Source organism: Sminthopsis crassicaudata, chromosome 5 (genome assembly GCF_048593235.1).
Source record: "Sminthopsis crassicaudata isolate SCR6 chromosome 5, ASM4859323v1, whole genome shotgun sequence".
Lineage (NCBI taxonomy): Eukaryota > Metazoa > Chordata > Mammalia > Dasyuromorphia > Dasyuridae > Sminthopsis > Sminthopsis crassicaudata.
The window spans coordinates 78673428-78694087 of NC_133621.1; the positions used below are offsets into that span (position 1 = coordinate 78673428).

The 20660-nt window shown below is 30.6% G+C and overlaps 1 protein-coding gene across 2 annotated transcripts in view; it reads right to left on the minus strand.

Annotated features, from left to right (window-relative positions):
- WDR37 (WD repeat domain 37) overlaps positions 1-20660 on the minus strand; it is a 99848-nt gene that overhangs the window by 46734 nt on the left and 32454 nt on the right. For both annotated transcript variants that reach the window (XM_074267217.1, XM_074267216.1), the window contains 6 exons: positions 12310-12406; positions 9407-9502; positions 8945-9009; positions 6480-6615; positions 3322-3393; positions 2256-2300 (listed from right to left, as the gene is read on the minus strand). In XM_074267217.1, the coding sequence (XP_074123318.1) occupies positions 2256-2300; positions 3322-3393; positions 6480-6615; positions 8945-9009; positions 9407-9502; positions 12310-12406 (511 nt within the window). The remainder of the gene's footprint in view (positions 1-2255; positions 2301-3321; positions 3394-6479; positions 6616-8944; positions 9010-9406; positions 9503-12309; positions 12407-20660) is intronic.

A 20660-nucleotide genomic window follows, 5' to 3' on the forward strand; every position in this document is an offset into this window, starting at 1 on the left:
AAACATGATGGTCCGGTTGAAAAGAACATTGAATCTGCAATTACAGGTGACAAGAAACTTCATTTTATGTATGGTCAACTTACTTTATAGTGCTCACAATTGGCATAAGCAAACAGATGACCAGAGAAGCCAATTTCTACTGCAGAAAATAAATTAAATATTGATTTATATGTATGTATATAAAAATTACACACAAATGTATGTTTATATACATACATACATATATGTGCATATATGTGTGTGTGTGTGTATACCTACACACACACAAAAACCTAAAAATTACACATACAACTAGATCCTAATCCCCATGGATTTCAAGGTGAAGCTAGACACAAATCAAATTAGCCAGCATTTATTATATACATACTTTATGCCAGGCATTATGGTGACAACAAATAACTCTGATCTCAAGGAGATTAAAAATCGAGTGTAGTAGATAGCATTTTAATAACTATGTATAAAAGGAAGGATTAAGCTATTAAGAGAAATCAGGAAAGGAATTTTAGCTGAGGAATTTTAGCTTGAGGCATAAAAGAATCCAGGAAGTAGACAAGAAAAAGGAAAGAATTCCAGGTATGGAAGAAAATCCAGTAAAAAAAATAAAAATAAAAAATAAAAAAATTTAAAAATTTAAAAATAAAAAAAAGGCAAATGTCACTGAATCAATCGTACAGTAGGTGCAGGGGTAGAAAGTAAGAAGTCTGGAAAAGTAAGAATGGGCCAAATTGTGAAAGATTTTAAAAGCTAAACACAGGAATTTATGTTTGATCCTTGGGATGACTGGAACTGAATGAATAGAAAGAATGTAATATGGTCAAAACATATTTAGGAAGATTAGTTTTAAGTGGAAAGTGGGGAGATTTCTACAACAAGGAGATCAATCAGCAAATAATTACAATCATCACTGTCATATGCTATGGCAATGACAACTACATGTCATGTCACATTACAATAGTCCAGTCATGAAGTGATGAGGGCTTACTTTGGGACTTTTGCAATATCAAAGAGAAGGAAGGTAGATGAGATATAAAGAAAAAGTAGAATTGACAGGATTTGGCAATAGTCAACAACTGCAACATAGTTGCAGTTATTTCTAGGTAACTAGAAAGAGGGGGATACTCTTGAGAACAATAGGAAAAGTTAGAGAGAAGGAAGTTTAGGATGGGGGAAGATAATGAATTCAGTTGTTGATTGATTTTAAGGCATCTGTATAACAATCAAGTTTGAGAAGTACAATAAATTCCAATTTCTTAAACTATGATTCACAGGCCTATAAGGAGTAACATATATAAATGTGAGGTTGCAAAATTATGATTTATTACCAGTACATGTTTGATTTATATGCCATTTTTATATTCCTATATATCTGGGATAATGTAAAAATTTCTCATTATCAATTTTTTTGCCCTTTTTGCATGTGTAAAATACACAAAACTAAGTAACTTGACACCTTCATGGAATGTATCAGAAAATTAATTTTGGAAAAATGTCAAATCTATCTTCCCTTCCTGTTTTATTTATATGCGATATAAAAAGAGATAGTAATGATGGCAAAGAGCCAAAAGGACATTAAAAAAAACTACACCAATTTTGTGTAGCTCCCAACATCTTTACTGTATGTAAAATTAGATTTAGCTAATTTGTACCTCAAAAACAAGAAGCTGCTTTCTTAGCTATGATATGCTTATTTAAACAAAGAATATATGTTGATTTTACTCTTTCCCAAATGCAATTAAGTAAAAAAGACCTGCTATACAATGGAAGAATTTTCATGTGTAAAAGTTTCATGTAATCTCACTAGGAAGAGCAACAAAAGGTATTCTTCATCTGCAGAAATACTCTGTAGTTTATAAAACATTTTCATATACATTTACCTCATTTGATTTTCACAATAAAAGTTAGGCAAGACTTTGCAGATAAAGAAACTAAGGCCCAGAAAGATGACATGCACATAATCACAAAACTAATAACTAGCTATCATTATACTATTATGATAGAATAAAAAATTTCTTTCCAAATATGCATTTACTTCTCAACTTCATTACATAGAGTAGTTTAATGTTTATAAAATATCTACACAATGCTTTTAATGATATTGTTAAGACTCAGTGAATATTAATCGCATCAGTAATCAGTCAATCAACCAACAAGCATTTATTAAAATTATATTATGTGCCAAAGGCCGTGCTAGGTATTTAAGATACAAAAAGTATCATTATTAATATTTTTATGTAATAATTAAAAATCTCACATACCAGTAAGAGCTACTTGCTCAGAAGGATGAAATTTTATGGAATTTACTGCAAAAATAAAAGAAAACTAATTGTGATGGTAAGAAAATAACACAATATTTATCAGTTTGAAAAAAACATGTACAACATAAAGCATCCATTATCTGTCAAGAGTTTTTTAAAAAAGATATCAAGGAGTAAATAAACTTTGGATATTTTACTTAGTCAGAATGTTAAAAGCTTAAATTATAATTTATACAAATAATAATGTTAATTTGTGTTTTTCTAAATGGAAACAGATGCATGAGACATAAAAAAAGGTACCAAAAAAGCTTCTAGTAATGACACAGCAGTACAAATATTTATAATTTCTCCCTAAGTCACTTTAGCAGCTAGCAGAAGTGATTGAAAGTTTTTATGATGTAAGCCAGAGAGGAAAGAAAATTCAAACAAGTTTTTAAAATTATATTTTGAATAATTTATTTTTAATGGAAATTAAAATATTACAACTGTAAAGAGCTGGAAAAATCTTCAAGCTACTGGTAGGTAATGGCATAAGAACCATTGTTACTAATACTTTAAAATTGTACTGATAACTTTAAGAACTAGTGATGTCTAATAAAAATAATTTTTTATTAATAAAAAATTATTATTAAAAAATTTTATAGCCCAATAAAAAACTTTATAGCTCAAAAGAGTTTTGCTTATATAAAATATAACAAAGACTACTAAGTTAACAATGTTTTATACTGGAATGATAAGAAATCTATAAATTCTTGTCAATCCAGCTATAATAATAGAATGTGTTTCATCTTCCACAGACTAACTAATGTGAGTTCAAAGGAGGAATGTGAAAAGATATTCATGATCCTGAAAGTCTCTAACAAAAACATGTTAGACACTATTGCTGATTGAGGCAATATAGAGAGCATTCCCCTTCCTCGGTATTTAACTTTTCTGTAAAAATAAAGAGATAACAACAAACAAGAATATTTTAGTTCAATCACATAAATGGATGGTTTTATAAATCAAATTAAAATAAGAAAAATAAATTCTAACACTAAATAAGTCTCTATCTACAAAGACTTACCTGACCCAACATGACCCACATACTTGACAAGGCACTTCCCAGTTTCTATGCTCCATAACAAAGCTGTGTGATCTGAAAAGAAAAGGAAAGTTGCATCTGAACAATATTTATCATACAAAAAAAAAGACAAGTCTAAGATTAATATTCTAATATAATAAAACCAAAAATTTAATATCAATAAAATATTTTAAAATATAACAACTACCAAAATCCCATGTCCAAATATAGCATCCATTCTACTAGATAACTTGTTAAATCAGTCATACACTTAACACTTCCTAGCTATGTGACCCTGGGCAAGTCACTTAACCCCAGCCTGGGGGGGGGGGGAGGGGGAAATCAGTCATAAAGCTTGCTCCACTGAATTGTTCCTCAGTCAGGAAATTTCATATATTCATTATCTTAGTTCACAGTACCTTTAAAGAAAAATTTACTTGTGGAATTAATAAATCTAACACCAATTATAAAACAACCCTATGAAACTGATCTACGCTCAAACGGAAATCAAAATCAAGTTAAATAATATTATAGTAAAACATTCCCTACAATTTACCTTAAAAAGATACTGATGTTTTCATAAGCTATCTTAAAAAATGATCAACAAGGAAGTACAATTTTTATTTTCTATTTGAGATATGCCCTCCAAAAGTAATTCAAATATAATGTCAAAAAAGAATACAATTTAATATATATCTGAAAGGAAAAACTTCAAATCAAGTGCCTTATACACAATTATTTTTTCTTTCTGAATACCTTGTTAGATAATTAACTGAATATAGCTTTTATCATTGTATTGCCATAGCCCATTCTTGATTAGATATTCTAATTTAAGACAATAAATGTAAGGATAATCTAAAAACTTTTTCTTGGATTTAACAAGTTTTCTATTTACATTTGAACATGAATATCTTATGGCCTTATAGTAAGCAGCATTTCAAACAAAATAATTGAAACACTCTATGAAAGACTGACTCTAAAGAAAATGGAAACTAGCTTTTCCAACCTGACCTGTGACTCAATTACTTACCTGCCCATATTCCAAATGTGGAATACATTAAAAGGACATCTTAACTATAAAAAGAATACCACTGAATGCAACAAGCCTCTTGAATTTATACTTGATTTTTTTTAATTTACTTTTTGCTGAGGCAATTGGAGTTAAGTGACTTGCCCACGGTCACACAGCTAGGACATCGTCAAGTGTCTAAGGTCAAATTTGAACTCAGGTCCTTCTGACTTCAGGGCTGATGCTCTATCCACTTCACCACCTAGCTGCCCCTATACTTGATTTTTAGAAAAAAATTACTAACAATTTCTAAAAATGTTCTTATCCAAAGTGGAATGGACTGCCTTGGGAAATAGTAAACTATCCTCTTTAAAAGCCTTCAAGCAAAGTCTAATTAACAACTTATAAAATATGCTGTGGAGACAATTATTTTTCCAGCATAGTTTGGACTTGATGGCCTCTAACTTTTCCTTCAAATCAGAAATTTTTCAAAATATTTGAACTTAGATCTTCCTGAAGCAAAGAAAACTGTTTTGGTTTAAATTCTAGTTCCTGGACTCCAATGATCAAAAATCCCATTTATGTGAATATAATAAGAAACTAAGTAAAGCTGGTGATAATATCAATATGGATTTGAAAATATTATTGTCCCTAAGAGACCTGTCTGAAAATTATAAGGAGTTACAAAAAACTTACCATCATCTAAATTTTATAAGGCAATAAAAAATAAATAAAACAGGGTCTCTTTTAACACTTGTATATTATATGCTTCACAAGTAAAGTTGAATAGAAAATGAATATTAACACCTGAAAACACTAGAAACTCATTTATATACAAAGGCTTCAGGATTGGCTAACTTGTAAGGACTGTCTACAAATAAGAGAAAGGTTTAGGTTACTAAAACATCCAGTACAGATGACTTGATCTCCTATTTTCAGCAATTATGAGAAAAGGGCAGTGTGTCTCTCTTGTACTTCATTCCACTATTTGATTTCAGTCAAAGTCTGTCTCATTACACCATCTCTTATTTCAATCTGACCTTTTAGCACAACACGTAAACTTCTTGGGGCCTCATTTTCTTGATTTTTAAAATGAGATGGCTGGCAGGATAATCTCTAAAGTACTAAATCTAGTATTGTGGTGGTCCAAGGAAAATTTCAGAAATGACCTTATTTTCAGGAGGCAATTCCCTTATGAATAGAAAAAAATTTTTTTCAGCTAAAACTTATGTCTCCCCTTTGTTCTAAGAAAAAGTGGCTTTCTTTTGCTGTTTCCATGTTACCCTTGGAAACCAGAGTTGAAAGAACAATTACATTCAATAAGCTCAGTAAATGGTTTTTAATAATGGATTATCTCCCTCTTAAATTTAAATGTGTTAATTACAAACAGGGACTGAAAATCATACATTATTTTACAGATCTATATTCTTTGCTGAATGAAGAGAAAGGTGACTACTGCCTAAATCCCACTACTGTTGTTATTTACTAGGTACCCTTCAAATTTTAGCATTCCCCTGACCTTGCCATCTCAATGTATACTTACTAAAAAACAATAAAGCAAATTCCATAAACAGAATTCTACTGAGAAACTAAAGCTGAATATACTTCTATAACAAGAATGTTGGGAGAATAATAAGAGAAACATTCCCCAAAAGGATGGATTAAAAAAGGGCAGTAAATAAAGCTCAAAAAATCTTAGCTTCATTTCAAAGTTAAATATAGTGATAGGTAAATAGATTGAAATTATATAAAATACTTTCAATTTAGAAGAGATACAGTTTAAAACTACCCCTTTTACTTAAAGAATTCCAGCACTCAAGAAAAAATGAAATATTTTGCTTATCAATATATTTTAGATAATCAGAAGTTAGGACAAGAAGTCTTAAAAAAAATAAAAGCACCAAAAAATTAGACAATGTCATCCTGACATCAGTTTCTGTGGCTTAATTCACAGGGGTTCATAATGTGATATACTCAAACTTCAACCATAAATCACTTTTAGGATTTATGATTAATAAATATTTCAACTGGATCATTTTATTTCACTCATCATCATGTCAGCAATATGTGAGTTATCACAGTTAACATTTCCAAAAACTAAAGTTGAATGATTTGTTTTTTGTTTTTTGTTTTTAAATCTTTCAAAGTTTACCAGCAGAAGCGGTCCCCAACACCACCGGCTGTGTCCTTGTAACACTCACATCCCAGATTCCATCCCTGTGGCCAACATATTCCTTCACTAGTTGGCAAATTGCCCTTGATGTTGTAGTTTTAAAACTGGAAACAATCTAAAACAATAAAAAAAATAAAATAAAATAACAACTATATCATTTCATTTGACTGCAATCAATGATTTTTTTAAGTAAACTAGCAGAAGAAAAGTTTAAAAATCCCAATTTTTTTTTCAAACTGTGAAAAGAATATTTTATGCATTAATGGAATTTGACTAAAGCACATATTCAAGCTAAAAACTTGAAATTACTTAAAAGCAAAAGAACCTTCCTGCTCGGTGTCAGTATTAATAAGCAAGTCCCTACCATGAGTTTTGGTATTTTTAATTTTGTTTTTTTTCCTCCTCTAGTTGTTACTATAAGAGAAAATTGTAAAAAAAGAAAAAAATATAAGGGCATTTAAGTTATTTGCCCATAAATTTAAATCATGTGAAGCCATAAAATATGCATGAGTTTCTTCATTATTTTAAAATAAAGGGATAAGTATTGGGGGAAGAGAGGAAAGAGGAAAGGGGAGAAGGCTTTTTTTTTTCTCTTTTCCAAAAAAAGAATAGAGTAAGTTACAAATTATTGAAGGTTAAAAAGGTATATTTATATTTACTTAAAGCTGGTCCCACAATTTTATTGGTATAAGGAGCTCTGGGTGAACAATTTTTTATACCAATGTACATCAATAACTTCTCTGCAATCTGTCGTCTCAAGACAGCTGCCTAAAGAACTAAAAAAGTCAAGGAACTCCCCCAGAGAAACACAGAATGTATGTGTCAGAGGTTAAACAAACACAGACCTTCCAGACTCTAAGGTCATTTCACTATCCATTATATGACATTTCCTCTCCAAATTCTGGAACATCATACATTTTTAATCTAGACACTTATTATGATAACTAAAATAACTTGCCAGATTAGTTAACATAAGAAAACATAAAAATCAATATGATCTTCATATTTTGAGGTATAGCATACTTTAATATCAGTTTTAAACAATCAAACAGAATTGAAATGCCTTATTTTACCAATTAATGTAAACTTCGAAAAACAAAAACCACAAGCTGGACAGAAAGAGTTTAATTACTTTTTTGGGAAATTTAGAGAGAAATCTATAGAAAACTCTTAACACATGTTTGGGCTTTTTAAAATGACCTAAAACAAAAGGAATATTGATATATCCTTAACACTTTATTTATTTTACTTGGCTTTATTCATTTATTATTTTATTTTATTTTTACTTTGCAGTTTTTTTAAGCCAAGGGAAAAGAGGTTTAAAAAAAAAAACTATCCAATAATTCTACAATGTTAGAAGAAATTCATCACAATGTTGGGCTTTGCTTTCCCCCTCCCTGTTTTAGGTCAGCAAAAAGAATTTAAATATGTTAAATGTGGAGTCTTTATTTTCTCCAAGTTCTACATCGCACCTGACACAATAAAACATAAACATGAGACTCAAGATAATATTGTGCTAGGGATAAAATATGATTTATCAAACATACAAAGGTGCCATTTTTGACATAAGGGTAATACTTCTCTCTAAAAATCCAAACCTATACCAGTATCTCTGGTGATATAAGGTAGATTGTACCAGCACTATCCGTTCCATCCATTTTCACAGAGCCTTTAACCAAGCTAATTAACATTAAAAATTGAGGCTTAATTCATATTTTCTATTGTATAATATTGCTTTATTTAAGACTTATTTTGCAAATATCTACAATATATAATAAATGTTAAACTACCTTTAAAAGTTTCCCTAGAAAAATAACTAAATCATCACTTTCAATTTAATATTTTCTATTTAGAATATTCTCAAATACTAAAAAGTGATCTCATCAGTATGGACTGATTGTTTCTTCCAATGATGTAGATGACAACCCAGCCATACATTCCCACCTTGTGCAACTTTTGTCCATAACTTCCTATTAAGTTCACTACAATGGAGGATGGGATAGAAGGATGCTGGTGTCACTTCTAATCTGTGTGAGTCTTTCCTTTTTTTTCTCCTCACAATACAAGGATATCATGGCTGTCTATGCCTTTGGTATTTTCAAAAATATTTATTGACTGCCTTCTCTATACAAAGACAAAAAACTTCAGACTCTGTGTATTGATCCTTCAACACCGTCACAATTGTGTTGCCTATAACATGAAATTTCTTTTTATAAACTTCATTCGATCTGGCTAGTTCTCTCATCTTTGTTTTCCTTGGTGCTATTTGTATCTCCACTATCAGCAAAATCAAGACTGTGATGGTTAAGATTCCAAGTGTGATGACTTCACTATTCTTGATGGTTGGAAAAGCATACAAAATAAAAACAATACACATATTTTAAATATTACATCATTAGTTCAAGAACAAATACTAATATGGAATACAATGGAGTTTTGCATACCTTGCTAGTAGAAGCTTTGTAAGTGGTCTTTAATTTCTGAGAAAGCTGACTGGTACTATGACTGGCTGTTGAAATTTAAAAAAAAAAAAAAAAGATATTTTTAAAAACCCATAGACTTAGAGAATTTTAGTGACAAAAGGTACTTTAAATATCATCTAATCCAGCTGTTTCATTTTATATATCAGAAAACTGAACTCCAAAAAGATTAAGTGATGTGTCCTCAATCAGACAGCTACAGAATTAGAACTGGAATCCAGGTTTCATTACTCCCAGTGTAGTGTTCTTTCCAATAAATCTTTCCTTCCCATTAAACTGAAATGGATATTTGATGATTATTTGACTGCAAAAGTATAAATGAATCAACTTCTATTATTAAATTCTAAATCTAATACAATGTGCAAATTGTTTAAGAAAAAGAAAACAAGTTTTAAATAAGTGCTTTTTATGGACATTTAACCTTACCTTTTGTTTTCAGCTGACCCTTACTCAGTTCTGCCCCATCAATTGTTTGTCCTTCAGCAGCAAGACGCTCATTGAGGGTATCGATTTCTCTACGCACTAAGAATTTCAAAAAAGCAAATTAATACTATACAAATTTCATGAAATTTTAATTTAATAACTCAAGCACTTGAAATAAAGATCTGATATACTCCAAATATTTTAAGAAATGTATAACTGTATTCTAATGTATCAAGAACAATTAAAGCTCTAAATTGATCAACCACACAAAGTCAAATATTAAGATAAAGTTATAAGTTCCACTTTCAACCAATAAAAATAATTTTTAAAAACTTTTCATTCTGTATACTTGTTACTCAAAAAAAAAATGATAATATAAAGTTTCCTTAACAAAAAAAAATAAAAAAAAAATCCACAAATACAAATCAAAATATATATAAACTGCCTACCTCGTGCAAAGCAGTTAAAGAAGAAATGAGGAGCACAAAGAAATGGAAAACACAGTCCCTAACTTCAAGCAGTTTACAATCTAGTTGGGAAGATAAACTATAAAAAAGATAAAAAGATACTTAACTATACAGAATTGTCTTTGAACAAATCTTTGATTAAATGTATGGTATTGAAAAGCATCACAATAGAAGGAAGTAGAAAAGATTGTTATTGGCTTCCAAAAAGTCGATGAAGATTTAATATTAGGCACTAGTAACAAATAACTAATTAGGAGGGGTAAGGATCACTGGGGAGGAGGGGGAGCTATAGTTATTTCAAGTGATCTGAAAATTTATATTATAAGCTCCTTGAAAACATGAAGTATCTTTTGCCTTTATATCTTTGCCACTAAGCACAGTGCCTGGCACATAGTACACACTTAATAAATGCTAGATGACTGAAAATCCTTATGCACACCAAATGTTATAATTATTCTTTATCCAACTTCCACAAAATATAAAAAGTAAATAATGGATTTGTTGTCCATGGCACTGTATTATTGATTTATAAAACTTAATGGGAAAAGTAATGTATAAGCGTCTTTATACAACACAGCATAGAAGACTTCTGATTTTAGTTCTAAGTACCCCAAACTGTCCAACCAAAGCTATGAAATACCGATTACATATTTTTTGCTACAATTCATTTATGAAAAGGTATTATTTTATTATTCTTTGCACTGAAATCTAAAAACCAAAACAAGATGATGTGAAAACAGATCTAAGGCTAAAATGTTCACTTCTCCAAACACACCTTCAATCTGAAAACTGCAAAACAGCATCAGCCATTTGAACAAACGATTCCTTATTTTGTACTTTTTTTGTACAGCTTTGTACTTTGTATAAGTTAATATATACTTTATAAATAAATATTAATATTTTCAATTATAGAGATACTGTCAAGATTTATAAAATATTAATTTGCTAAAAAAAGTAATACTGAATTCATAGTAATATTGTCATCCTATACTTTCAAATTACAAAAACTAACATATTACTCTTTAAGCTTGGCAGAGTACTTTCTAAGCAAATCTTATACTAACCCCAAAAAGATTGGCACTACAGAAGTTATTACTCCCATTTTACAAATGAAAAATGTGAAGTAGTAGAGAAAAAGAAAGTGACTTGCCTAGAGCAACTTGGAGACAGCAGCAAGGTGCTCTTTACCCACCTAGCACTTTCTCTATCACTGTATATATATTAGATGATGCATAAGTTTCCCTACTGCTTATGCTTCCAAAAGTCTTTGTGTCTATACTATTATAAGTACTGCCATGTAAATTCCCATAACATCTGTTGATATTAAAATGTAAGTAACAGTGAGTGAGAAGCTCAAGTTCAAAAGATATAAAATGTTCCATCCCTTCAAACTACCTTCTATTATTATATTCCATTCATGCTTATAGCCAGATCCAAGCAACCTACATTTGAAAATTTCTAGAGCAACTAACATGTTTGTATAAATTCTAGACAAATATTTCTAATATGATTTTCATGTTCAATTTCAAAACCTAGGATTGAAGAATGCATTTTAACAGTCCTGAGAATATAAGCAATTTTATCAAGTGACTGAAAATCTACTCAGTCAATTTCATTTCAGAACTGTAAGACACCCGAGAAACTATGTTTTTCTCATATTTGGAGTGTTAATTTTATTTGTTTTGGCCATAGTGGAAAAAGGTGGTTGTTAGCCTCACTTGAGCTTGGCATCCAAATTACCCTTTCAGAATAAATATTCCAATCAAAAGGAGTTTAATGATGTGACAATGTTTGTACACTAGAAGAGAAATCTTCTTCAACAAGTTTAACATTCCTGAAAACTTTGTTATTTTAATAATAGTATTGTATTGATTAAGCTTCAATTTAATATACACAGTCTTTGTATTCCCAGAACCCAGCACAGTACCTAGTATATAACACATATTTAATAAATGTTCACTGGACTGGATTGAATTCTGGTGCTACAAGGAAGGATTACTATGAATTACTGTAAAAAAAGAAAAAACAAAAAACATGGGAATATTTATACAAAATAATACTGAGGGAAGAAAGCAGAGAGCCTATAACAATATTTACAATTACAACAATAAATAAAATCAACACGTATAGGAAACAAAAAACTGGTCAAACACAATGATGATATTTATAGAGTTAAAAAACAAAACCATCTTTCCAGTTTAAACATAAACTTTTTTCTGGAAATTTTCTTTTTAAGGGGCTTTTTGTTTATGTGCTTTAGAGAAGCATCTATTGTTTTAAAATAAAATATATGAATTTTTTTTAACTTTTAAAGAAAAAATCAAAAGCATTGTTTCATACCAGTCATTTCAACAGTATATTCAACTCCCAAGCAGACCATTTTCTCAATTATGAGGACAAATAAACTGAATATAAGTTACATAAAAATAAAATACTTACATTCCAAATTTTCAATATAAAGATTTTCAAACTCTCTTTCTATTTGACCAAAAAGCTCCAGAAGTGTGTTCCGAACTGAAGAGGGGAGTTTAGAATCCTATCAAAAAAAAAAAAAAAAAAAAAAAAAAAGTTCATACTCTGTAGATAAAATATAAAAATATTACTAGTAAAACGAACTTTCGTAATTTATCCTAAAAAGTCTCCTATTCTTTATAATATTTGCTCCCAACAGAGGTCTAGAAATTTCTCACTAAAAATTGATTCAGAGCTATAAATACATAGAAAGAGATAAAACTGAGAAATGATATAAGGTAATGATATATCTTAATAAAATACATATTTAAGTTAATCTATATAAAGACAACATTGTATCCAAAATATATCAAAATACAAATGAATAGGCATTTTTTTCCATCTGTAATTATGCTATACAATATTGTAAAAGACTTTAATTGCCATCAGCACGTAACACATAAGCAATGGAGAAAAGGTGTATACAGATTTCTAATTATGCTTCTCGAGTCACAGAATTATAGAACCTCAGAGGTGGGAGGGAAGTCATAGATTATCTAAACTAAACTCTATGTGAAGTCTACAACATATTGGTCAAAGGGCTCATCTAATGAAATCTCTGGTGAAAATAAGCACTCTCCCTTCCACAGCAGCCCACTTCACATTGGGATAGCATTATTTTTAAAGCTCAAAAGAGAGATAATCAAATATAAACTTCATCCTTTACGACAGTGATAGCAAGGGCAGAATATTGTGTATAATACCAGAGACTGCATATGATGTTTTTCTTTGATTAGATGGAGGATTCAAATTGGAAAAAAAGAGAGGCAGAAAAAGAAAGATGGATGACTATGATAAAAGGCAAGATATACCAATAAAACACTTTGGAAATTATTTATCTCTTTAAATTTGATTTTGGGGATATTGCAATTTATAAGACATTTTATTGAAATATCTATAGGACTTAAAACTGTAAAGCTACAGTATTAAATTATATTATTTGAAGTAAAATTTAGAAATAAGCTTCTTGTTCAAAACTGACATATAAAAGTATTTTTAACAGTGGTTCAATAAATATTTATTTAATGAAGATTTTTTTTTAAGTTTGTAAAAGCGGTAAATTGAAATATGTTCCTTACTATACTTTTAAAATTTTTAACAAAATTAGAAAGAATACAAATTAAATGTTTTTAAAGGTGATAAAATTATTACATTTATTCATTCATTCATTCAAGAAGCATTGTAAAGTTCCTCCTATGCTGTAGCACGCACTATTGCTAAGCAAAATTCAAGAACACAGTCTAAAAAATATTTTTGTATCAAGTCTATTTGGCAATATAGATAGAATTTTTGACTAAAATAACCTTGTTAGTTAGCATGCGTATGTATGCATAAAACAATTTTCTATATATTATCAAAAAACCCTGATTCAACTAATACTTAATGTGCAACAAGAAAATGGTATTTACACACATATATTATATCTAGGTTATATTGTAACATATGTAAAATGTATGGGATTGCCTGTCATCATAGAGGAAGGGAGGGGATAATTTGGAAAAATGAATACAAGGGATAATATTATTTTTAAAAATTACTCATGCATATATACTGTGAAAAAAATTATAAATAAAAAAAGAAAAGATGGGAAAAAAAACACACACAAAAAAAAAACACTGATTCAAACTGACTGCTATATTTTTATTGCTGCTTAATAACCAGCTCTGGGACTTACTATCTCTGTGGTCTTGGGCAAAATTAAGCACTGGAATAAAAGATATTTTTAAAATTCTGCTTAACTCTAAATTTATGATTTACCTGATTAGTTATGTCTACTTCTATATTAATAATGATATATTACTAACATTAAGAAAAAAGATCCGGCAGCTACTTGGTACAACAGATAGAACACCAGCCCTGAAGACAGGAGGACCTGAGCTCAAATCTGGTCTCAGAAAAACTTAACACTTCCTAGCTGTGTGACCCCTGGGCAAGTCACTTAATATGAGAGTCCGGAGAGGAACCTCATAGTACAACAAGGAAGTAAAAAAGCCTTAGTGCTTGAGACACCAAGATATGATCTTTGTAGCTAGCAGGAACTAGTGGCATTGAGAATGCATCATCAACGAGAGAGATGTCTCCTTCTCTTATTGACTGTGCTTGAGACCTCATAGACCCAATATAAGTAGTGGGGACCAGGAAGTAAGGAGAGTGTAGAGAGAGGAGTGCTGAGTGAGAGTAGGATATGAGGGAGTGGAATAAAGACTTGAGCTCGCAAGCAGCTGTGTCCAAGCAAGCAGCTGTGTCCAGGCCCTCTATTGAACAAGAACTACTGTGAAATGAGGCAGTGGCCTGAGACTCCATAGGCCTGGAGTTAGGTAAGACTGGCAATCTGTAACTTCTGAAGGGGAAGTTACAACTTAACCTCAATTGCCTCAGGAAAAAAAAAAATCATTTAAAGTTGTTATAATATCCTCTTTCAATAGAAGTTAACTCCATGGCTCCTTTTTATTTCTCAATAAATCATGTTTCTACAAGTTATACAAGTTATACAAAGCCCAAGGTTTGGAATCTGGAAATTAAACTTCAGGTACTTATTAGTTGCATGGTCTTGGGCAAGTCACTGAGCCACTTTTAGGCTCAGTTCCTTTATCGGTCTAATAAAGACAATAAAAGAACCTATTCTCAGAGTTGTTGGGATGATCAAATGAGCTATCTGTAAAGCTCTTACTAAACCTTATAGCACTATATAAATAATAGCTATTTCATTGTCCTCAGTCACTCCATCATATTTCAGGTACCTCTTTGCTTCAAAAGGCCCTGCTAGTTAGAAAAGCAGGCTAATCTAAATTTTAAAGCTGTAGTATTTTTAGAAGATTATGAATTATTAAAGGCAGGAATATACACATAATAACTTTAGAGGCTAAATAGAGTTCAAAAAAGTTCAAATAAAGAAAAAAAAAAGTAATTGTGTTCCTATGTACATATCACCTTTCCTTTAAAGAACTTTGAATTCACAAATTTTAAATGACATAGAAAAATGTGGTGAAACATCTACTCAAATAAAAGATACATGATATTCTTCCTACATGCAAATCCTTTGACCAAAATTGCCAAGTGCCACATACTCAACAGACAAAAATACATACATATTGGCCACTTTGGTTTCATAATCAGAAATAGCTTCTGAATTGGAAGAGAACCAGATGACAAACAGCCTAATATGCCTAAGGTTTCTTATTCACAACTGATCTGCAATTTACATAGCAGTCTCCATAGCTTCAAATATGCTATACTACTTTTGAGTTTTTCTGAGTCAAAAAACAGTCAGAATTCACTTAAGCTATCATTAAGCCTGACAAATTCTATATATACCATGGCACAAATGCACAGACACATACACAGGGCCCCAAAATAGAACTTCTGCATCACTGCTAGAAAACATATTATGCTAGATATGCTTCCTAAATACCTAATTGTTAGTCTGAAAAATATTATGTGAATTATCAAATTTACTTATAGTACATACTTTCTGATTCTTAGTGGATTTACAACTTGAAAGATCTGATACAATGTTATACTGCCCTTTTTTCTCAGATTACATTCTCAGGAATTTGCACAAATCACAAAATAAACTGGTCTCCAATGATACAGAGTTTAGTGGCACTGAATATCTAACCAAAAAAAAAAGTTAATTTTAAGCATTATGCATAAAAATGAAAAATGCTTTAAAAGTTTCCAGATTTTCCTTATATTCATATTTGTCAATAATCTAATCAACTAGATTACAGTCTATCAATGATCTGATTCAAAACTCTGCGATTTAACATTTTAGCAACTATGTCTGTATATTTGCATAGAGTCGTGGATTTTACACTAAAATAAATTACAACTATTATATTAGGTGTTTTGTTCTTAAAGAATAACCGAATAATGAAATTTAACCTGTGGGTAAATCAAGAAATAAAGCATAATATGACAATTTAGCTTATCCACTAGAGGGCGAATTTGTTTCAAAACAAAAAATTCTTGATCATATATAATAGTCTAGTCAAAGACTAATTGCTAAAGAATAGCTAGATTAAGTTAATAGTAATAATTTTATAAAAGATTTAGATGCTTAAAATATTTATTTCTGCTCCATATCTTTTACTTAATCAGAGCATCACTGTTTATTATTAACAACTATTTCTTCCTAAATGTTCTGACAAATATTAAAAGTCAGATATTGATTAATATGCATCTGTGGCAAACTAATATTTTTCTTTCCCTTTATACTAAAGTCAGGCTATTAATAAATTGATAATAGGCAATTAATGAGTTGCCCTATACAAAAACACAATTTTATTTTATTCTAATTATTATCTGAAAAATTGTTTGTTCAATTCTAGAAACTGGATTGAGAAACTTAATTAAGCGCTAAAGATATTTTGCTTAGGTTATGCAACAGTTAAAATAACTCTGTATAGATTTTATATTATAAAAAGGTAAAAATGAGTAAAAAAATTTCTCACTTGAAAACAATTAGATGGAAATGGTCCAAAGTACTCAAAATTTTAAAAATTAAATTAAAAATGTAATAGTATGATGTATTCCAAAAACAGATAGGGATTAAAGTTACTATGTAACTATCATTTAGTTTCTAAACTTTCTACCTATCAATAAAATGCAAGATTATAACCTATCCCTTTCATAATAATGAAAAGCTTTCAGAGAAATTAAAAAGTTTTACTTAAGTTAGATAAACTTTCACTTCAGACCTCTAACCCCAAAATGCAGAAATTAATCTCTTCTCAAATAATACCCATTTTAAGGACAATATTTTCATCATTATATAATTTTAAAAATATTTTTCATTATATAATCAATTGACATACTTAATTCGACAAGTAAAATGACCAAAAAATCAAAAATAAATCCCTACCACCTACTTCTTCTAAGCACTTATCCACCAACTACCTGTAACTACAAAACTTCTTATATTTATACATCATTTTCTCTTCCTTACACCAGTCTTTAATAAAGAGATGATCACTTTCTAGTCAACAAGACCAATTTCTTTTGAGATTTTTTTTTTTTTTTTGGTTCTTTCATCTTATTCATGAGGCTAATTTTATTCTAATCCTCAACTTTTTTGAATTTGCTGGTTCTTTCCAAGGTATCTACAAATGTTCCTAAGTGTCCCTTAGCCTGAAAAAAAAAAAAATTCTCACAAGAGCTTATCATCTCCTTTAGATATTGTCCCATAACTGTACTTCTTTTCAGAGAAAGGAAGGAAAGAAGGGAGAAAGGGAGTGAGGAAAACTATTTACATCCCTTGCTACCACTACCATTCATCTCTGACTCACCTTCTGCTATCTGATTTCCAATCTTATCATTCAACTGAAACCACTCTCCTCCAGATATTGACTTTTAATTAGTAAATTAAATGCTTCTTTTTTGTTCCTAATTGGTCTGTTTCCTCAAATCTCTCCCATTTCCAATCTATCCTTTACACAGCTGCCAAAGTGATTTCCAAAAGTATGGTCTAACCATTTTATTCCTCTTTTCAACAAATTCTAGTAGCTCCTTCCTAATACCTTTAGGTTCAATTCCCAAACTAGCTCTAATAACCTTTTCCAACCTGGCTCTAATAACCTTTTCCAATACTGTAGGTTGGTGACTAGTGCTTAGAACAAAGTAGGCACTTGATGAATGTTTCAATCATTCTTCCAAATTGCTCATGCTTAAAGTGGAAAAGAAACTACAAAAATAGAAAAGAAGGAATGCTGCACAATGATTCTAGTCTTTTTCCAAGTCAGATACTGGAGCATTGCTTACTAGTCATTAAAATCACTAAGAAGAGATTATAATGTGTCAACCAAAAAATAAATAAATAAATAAATAAAGACCACTCTGCTGCCAGGTAACTATAGAAACTTGTGGCCATCCAAATGCAGATTTGTAATTTAATTACTAGTTAATTACCACCATTTTTAATAAAGAGAAATATACTTAATGATAAGTTTTTTTAACTAGACATTTCAATGAAAGTATGAGAAGACACACTAGCTGGGATCTTAATTTTATCCCTCGCTGCTCTCATTTTCTCCTCATGCTTGGCAGGACAACACCTTTTAAATATGCTGCTTCCTGAAATTAAAACACTATTCCTGGTCATGTGTATCCAGATACTTCTCACTCTCATTACCTCTTTTAAATTGACAAATACTTATGAATCTTTTACCCTTTGACCTTCTACTATTTATAGAGGATCAGGAGGTAGGAATCCATTCCAGGTCTTAAATTTTACAATAACTTGACTCACCGACCTCCCTTTTCTTACTGAATAGCAGAAACATACTTGCTAATATAATGATAAGAAACCTGGCATCTGAAAACAAAAGGCAAACTCTACTATACAATGGATCAAAGGCATATCTTTGAACTTAGGACAGGAAAAACAGCCCATAATGAAAACTAAAAGCATTTGGGAGAAAGGTACTAGAGGACATTGGTATGATAATTTTACTCTACTACTTACATCTCTAAGTAACCAAGATCTGGGTTTAATCATTTACATTTCAGTAAATTGTGATGGTTAGAAAAAGCTATAGGAACATCAAAGAGTGTATTTTGTATCAAGTCTATAAAAGCACTAGAAGTATATTATATATGTCTCTCTGATCAATAAAACTTGAAGACTTCATATCGAACTTCTCTCCACCTAGCCCCTACATAACACACCCTTATTTCACTACTGGAGCTGGACTTCAACTACTACTGCAATCTGCTCTTCCATTTCTGTGTTGACTATTAAAAATAATGAATTTATTCAACAAAAATTCATTATGTATCTACTGTGTGTTGACTTTGGTTAAAAAGATCTTGCAAAAGTCTCACCTCTAATGCATGCCGAGTATGACCTTGTCATATCTCAGTGCTCCAGGCAATTCTATAAAAATACAGGTTGCCAAGAAAGTGCTGATCTGAAAGGCTAAAAGTTGGAGAGTGGGTCCTGAAATGGTAGTTTCTTTACTATGAGTTTCCTTTCCTGGTCTAATCCACAAGGTACCAGGAATTATTTCTGGAATCAATCTAGAGCCTAGGCAATATGAATTATAAGAATCTATTACAAACAGTTTAATATTAATTCAACCTAGCTGCTGGTCACATTTTTACTTTGTACCACACTAAACACTAAGCGTCTACCATGTCCAATATGACTAAACTTCACTCACCCCTTACCATACTAGTACCATTTATATTACAACCCAGGAAATCGAACTCTATATCTTGTTTCTCTTGTACCTAATCCCGGACTTGGTAACATTGTGCTCTGAGACAATCTACCCGCCCATAATATAAACTGAATCACTACTTGTTTCAGGCCTCTGATACCACCTGTCCACTTATATTTTCATTTATTATCTACTGCCACATTCCCTGAACTCCATTCCAAAATCCATGCTGAGAACTTTCTGGAAAATAAACCGTGTTGCAGTGAATCTATCTGATCACAGGATCCCAACAAGCTCTGGTCTGATTTATTCAACCACTGTACCCCAGTACCAATATAATACCAAGTGTTACAGGAAACAACCAGAGAACATCTCCTAAGGAGACTGTGAAATAGTATAAGGGTCAGCAAACTATGGCTAGTTCACTAGAAGCTAAGAATGAAAAGTTTTATCATATTTTAAAAACAAAAATAAATAATGTAAATAAGTATAAACAAAGTTTGATTATATTTGAAAATGTAAAGACTATTCTTGCTCAAAAGCTGCACAAAAATAGATAGCAACCCAATGTGGCTGAGGGACTACAGTTTGCTGACCCCTAATAAGGTAGAAGAGGTAAAGCATGTATGTTAGTACCCAGTGAACTCCTTGAAAACATGGATAATCTTTTACCTTTCTTTGTATCCTCAGTGCTCAGCATTGTGCCTGGCATATAAAAGGTATTTCATAAATATTTACTGACTAAATAAAGACAGAGTAAGAGATATGGCAGGCTGTTGCACAGTCAAAATAATGTTTAAGTTGTTTCAATGCATTCCAGAATATCTGGTCTCTATAGTTCAAAACATTTCTACTTAAGAATTGTGTGTATTATATATACATATATAATACACACAATATACATACATATATATATATATATGTATATAGATATGTTTACTATTTAGAATTTTTCTAACTGCAAAGTTCAATCTTCAGTGATTTGAATTAGTAAGGATAAAATAATTAAGTGCACTGACTTATCCATTAAACCTTTCAATTTATCTTCAAAAAAATTAGTCTGTCCTGATGCTGTAGTGCTTTAAAAAAACAATGTGACTTGACATTGAGTTCATAAAA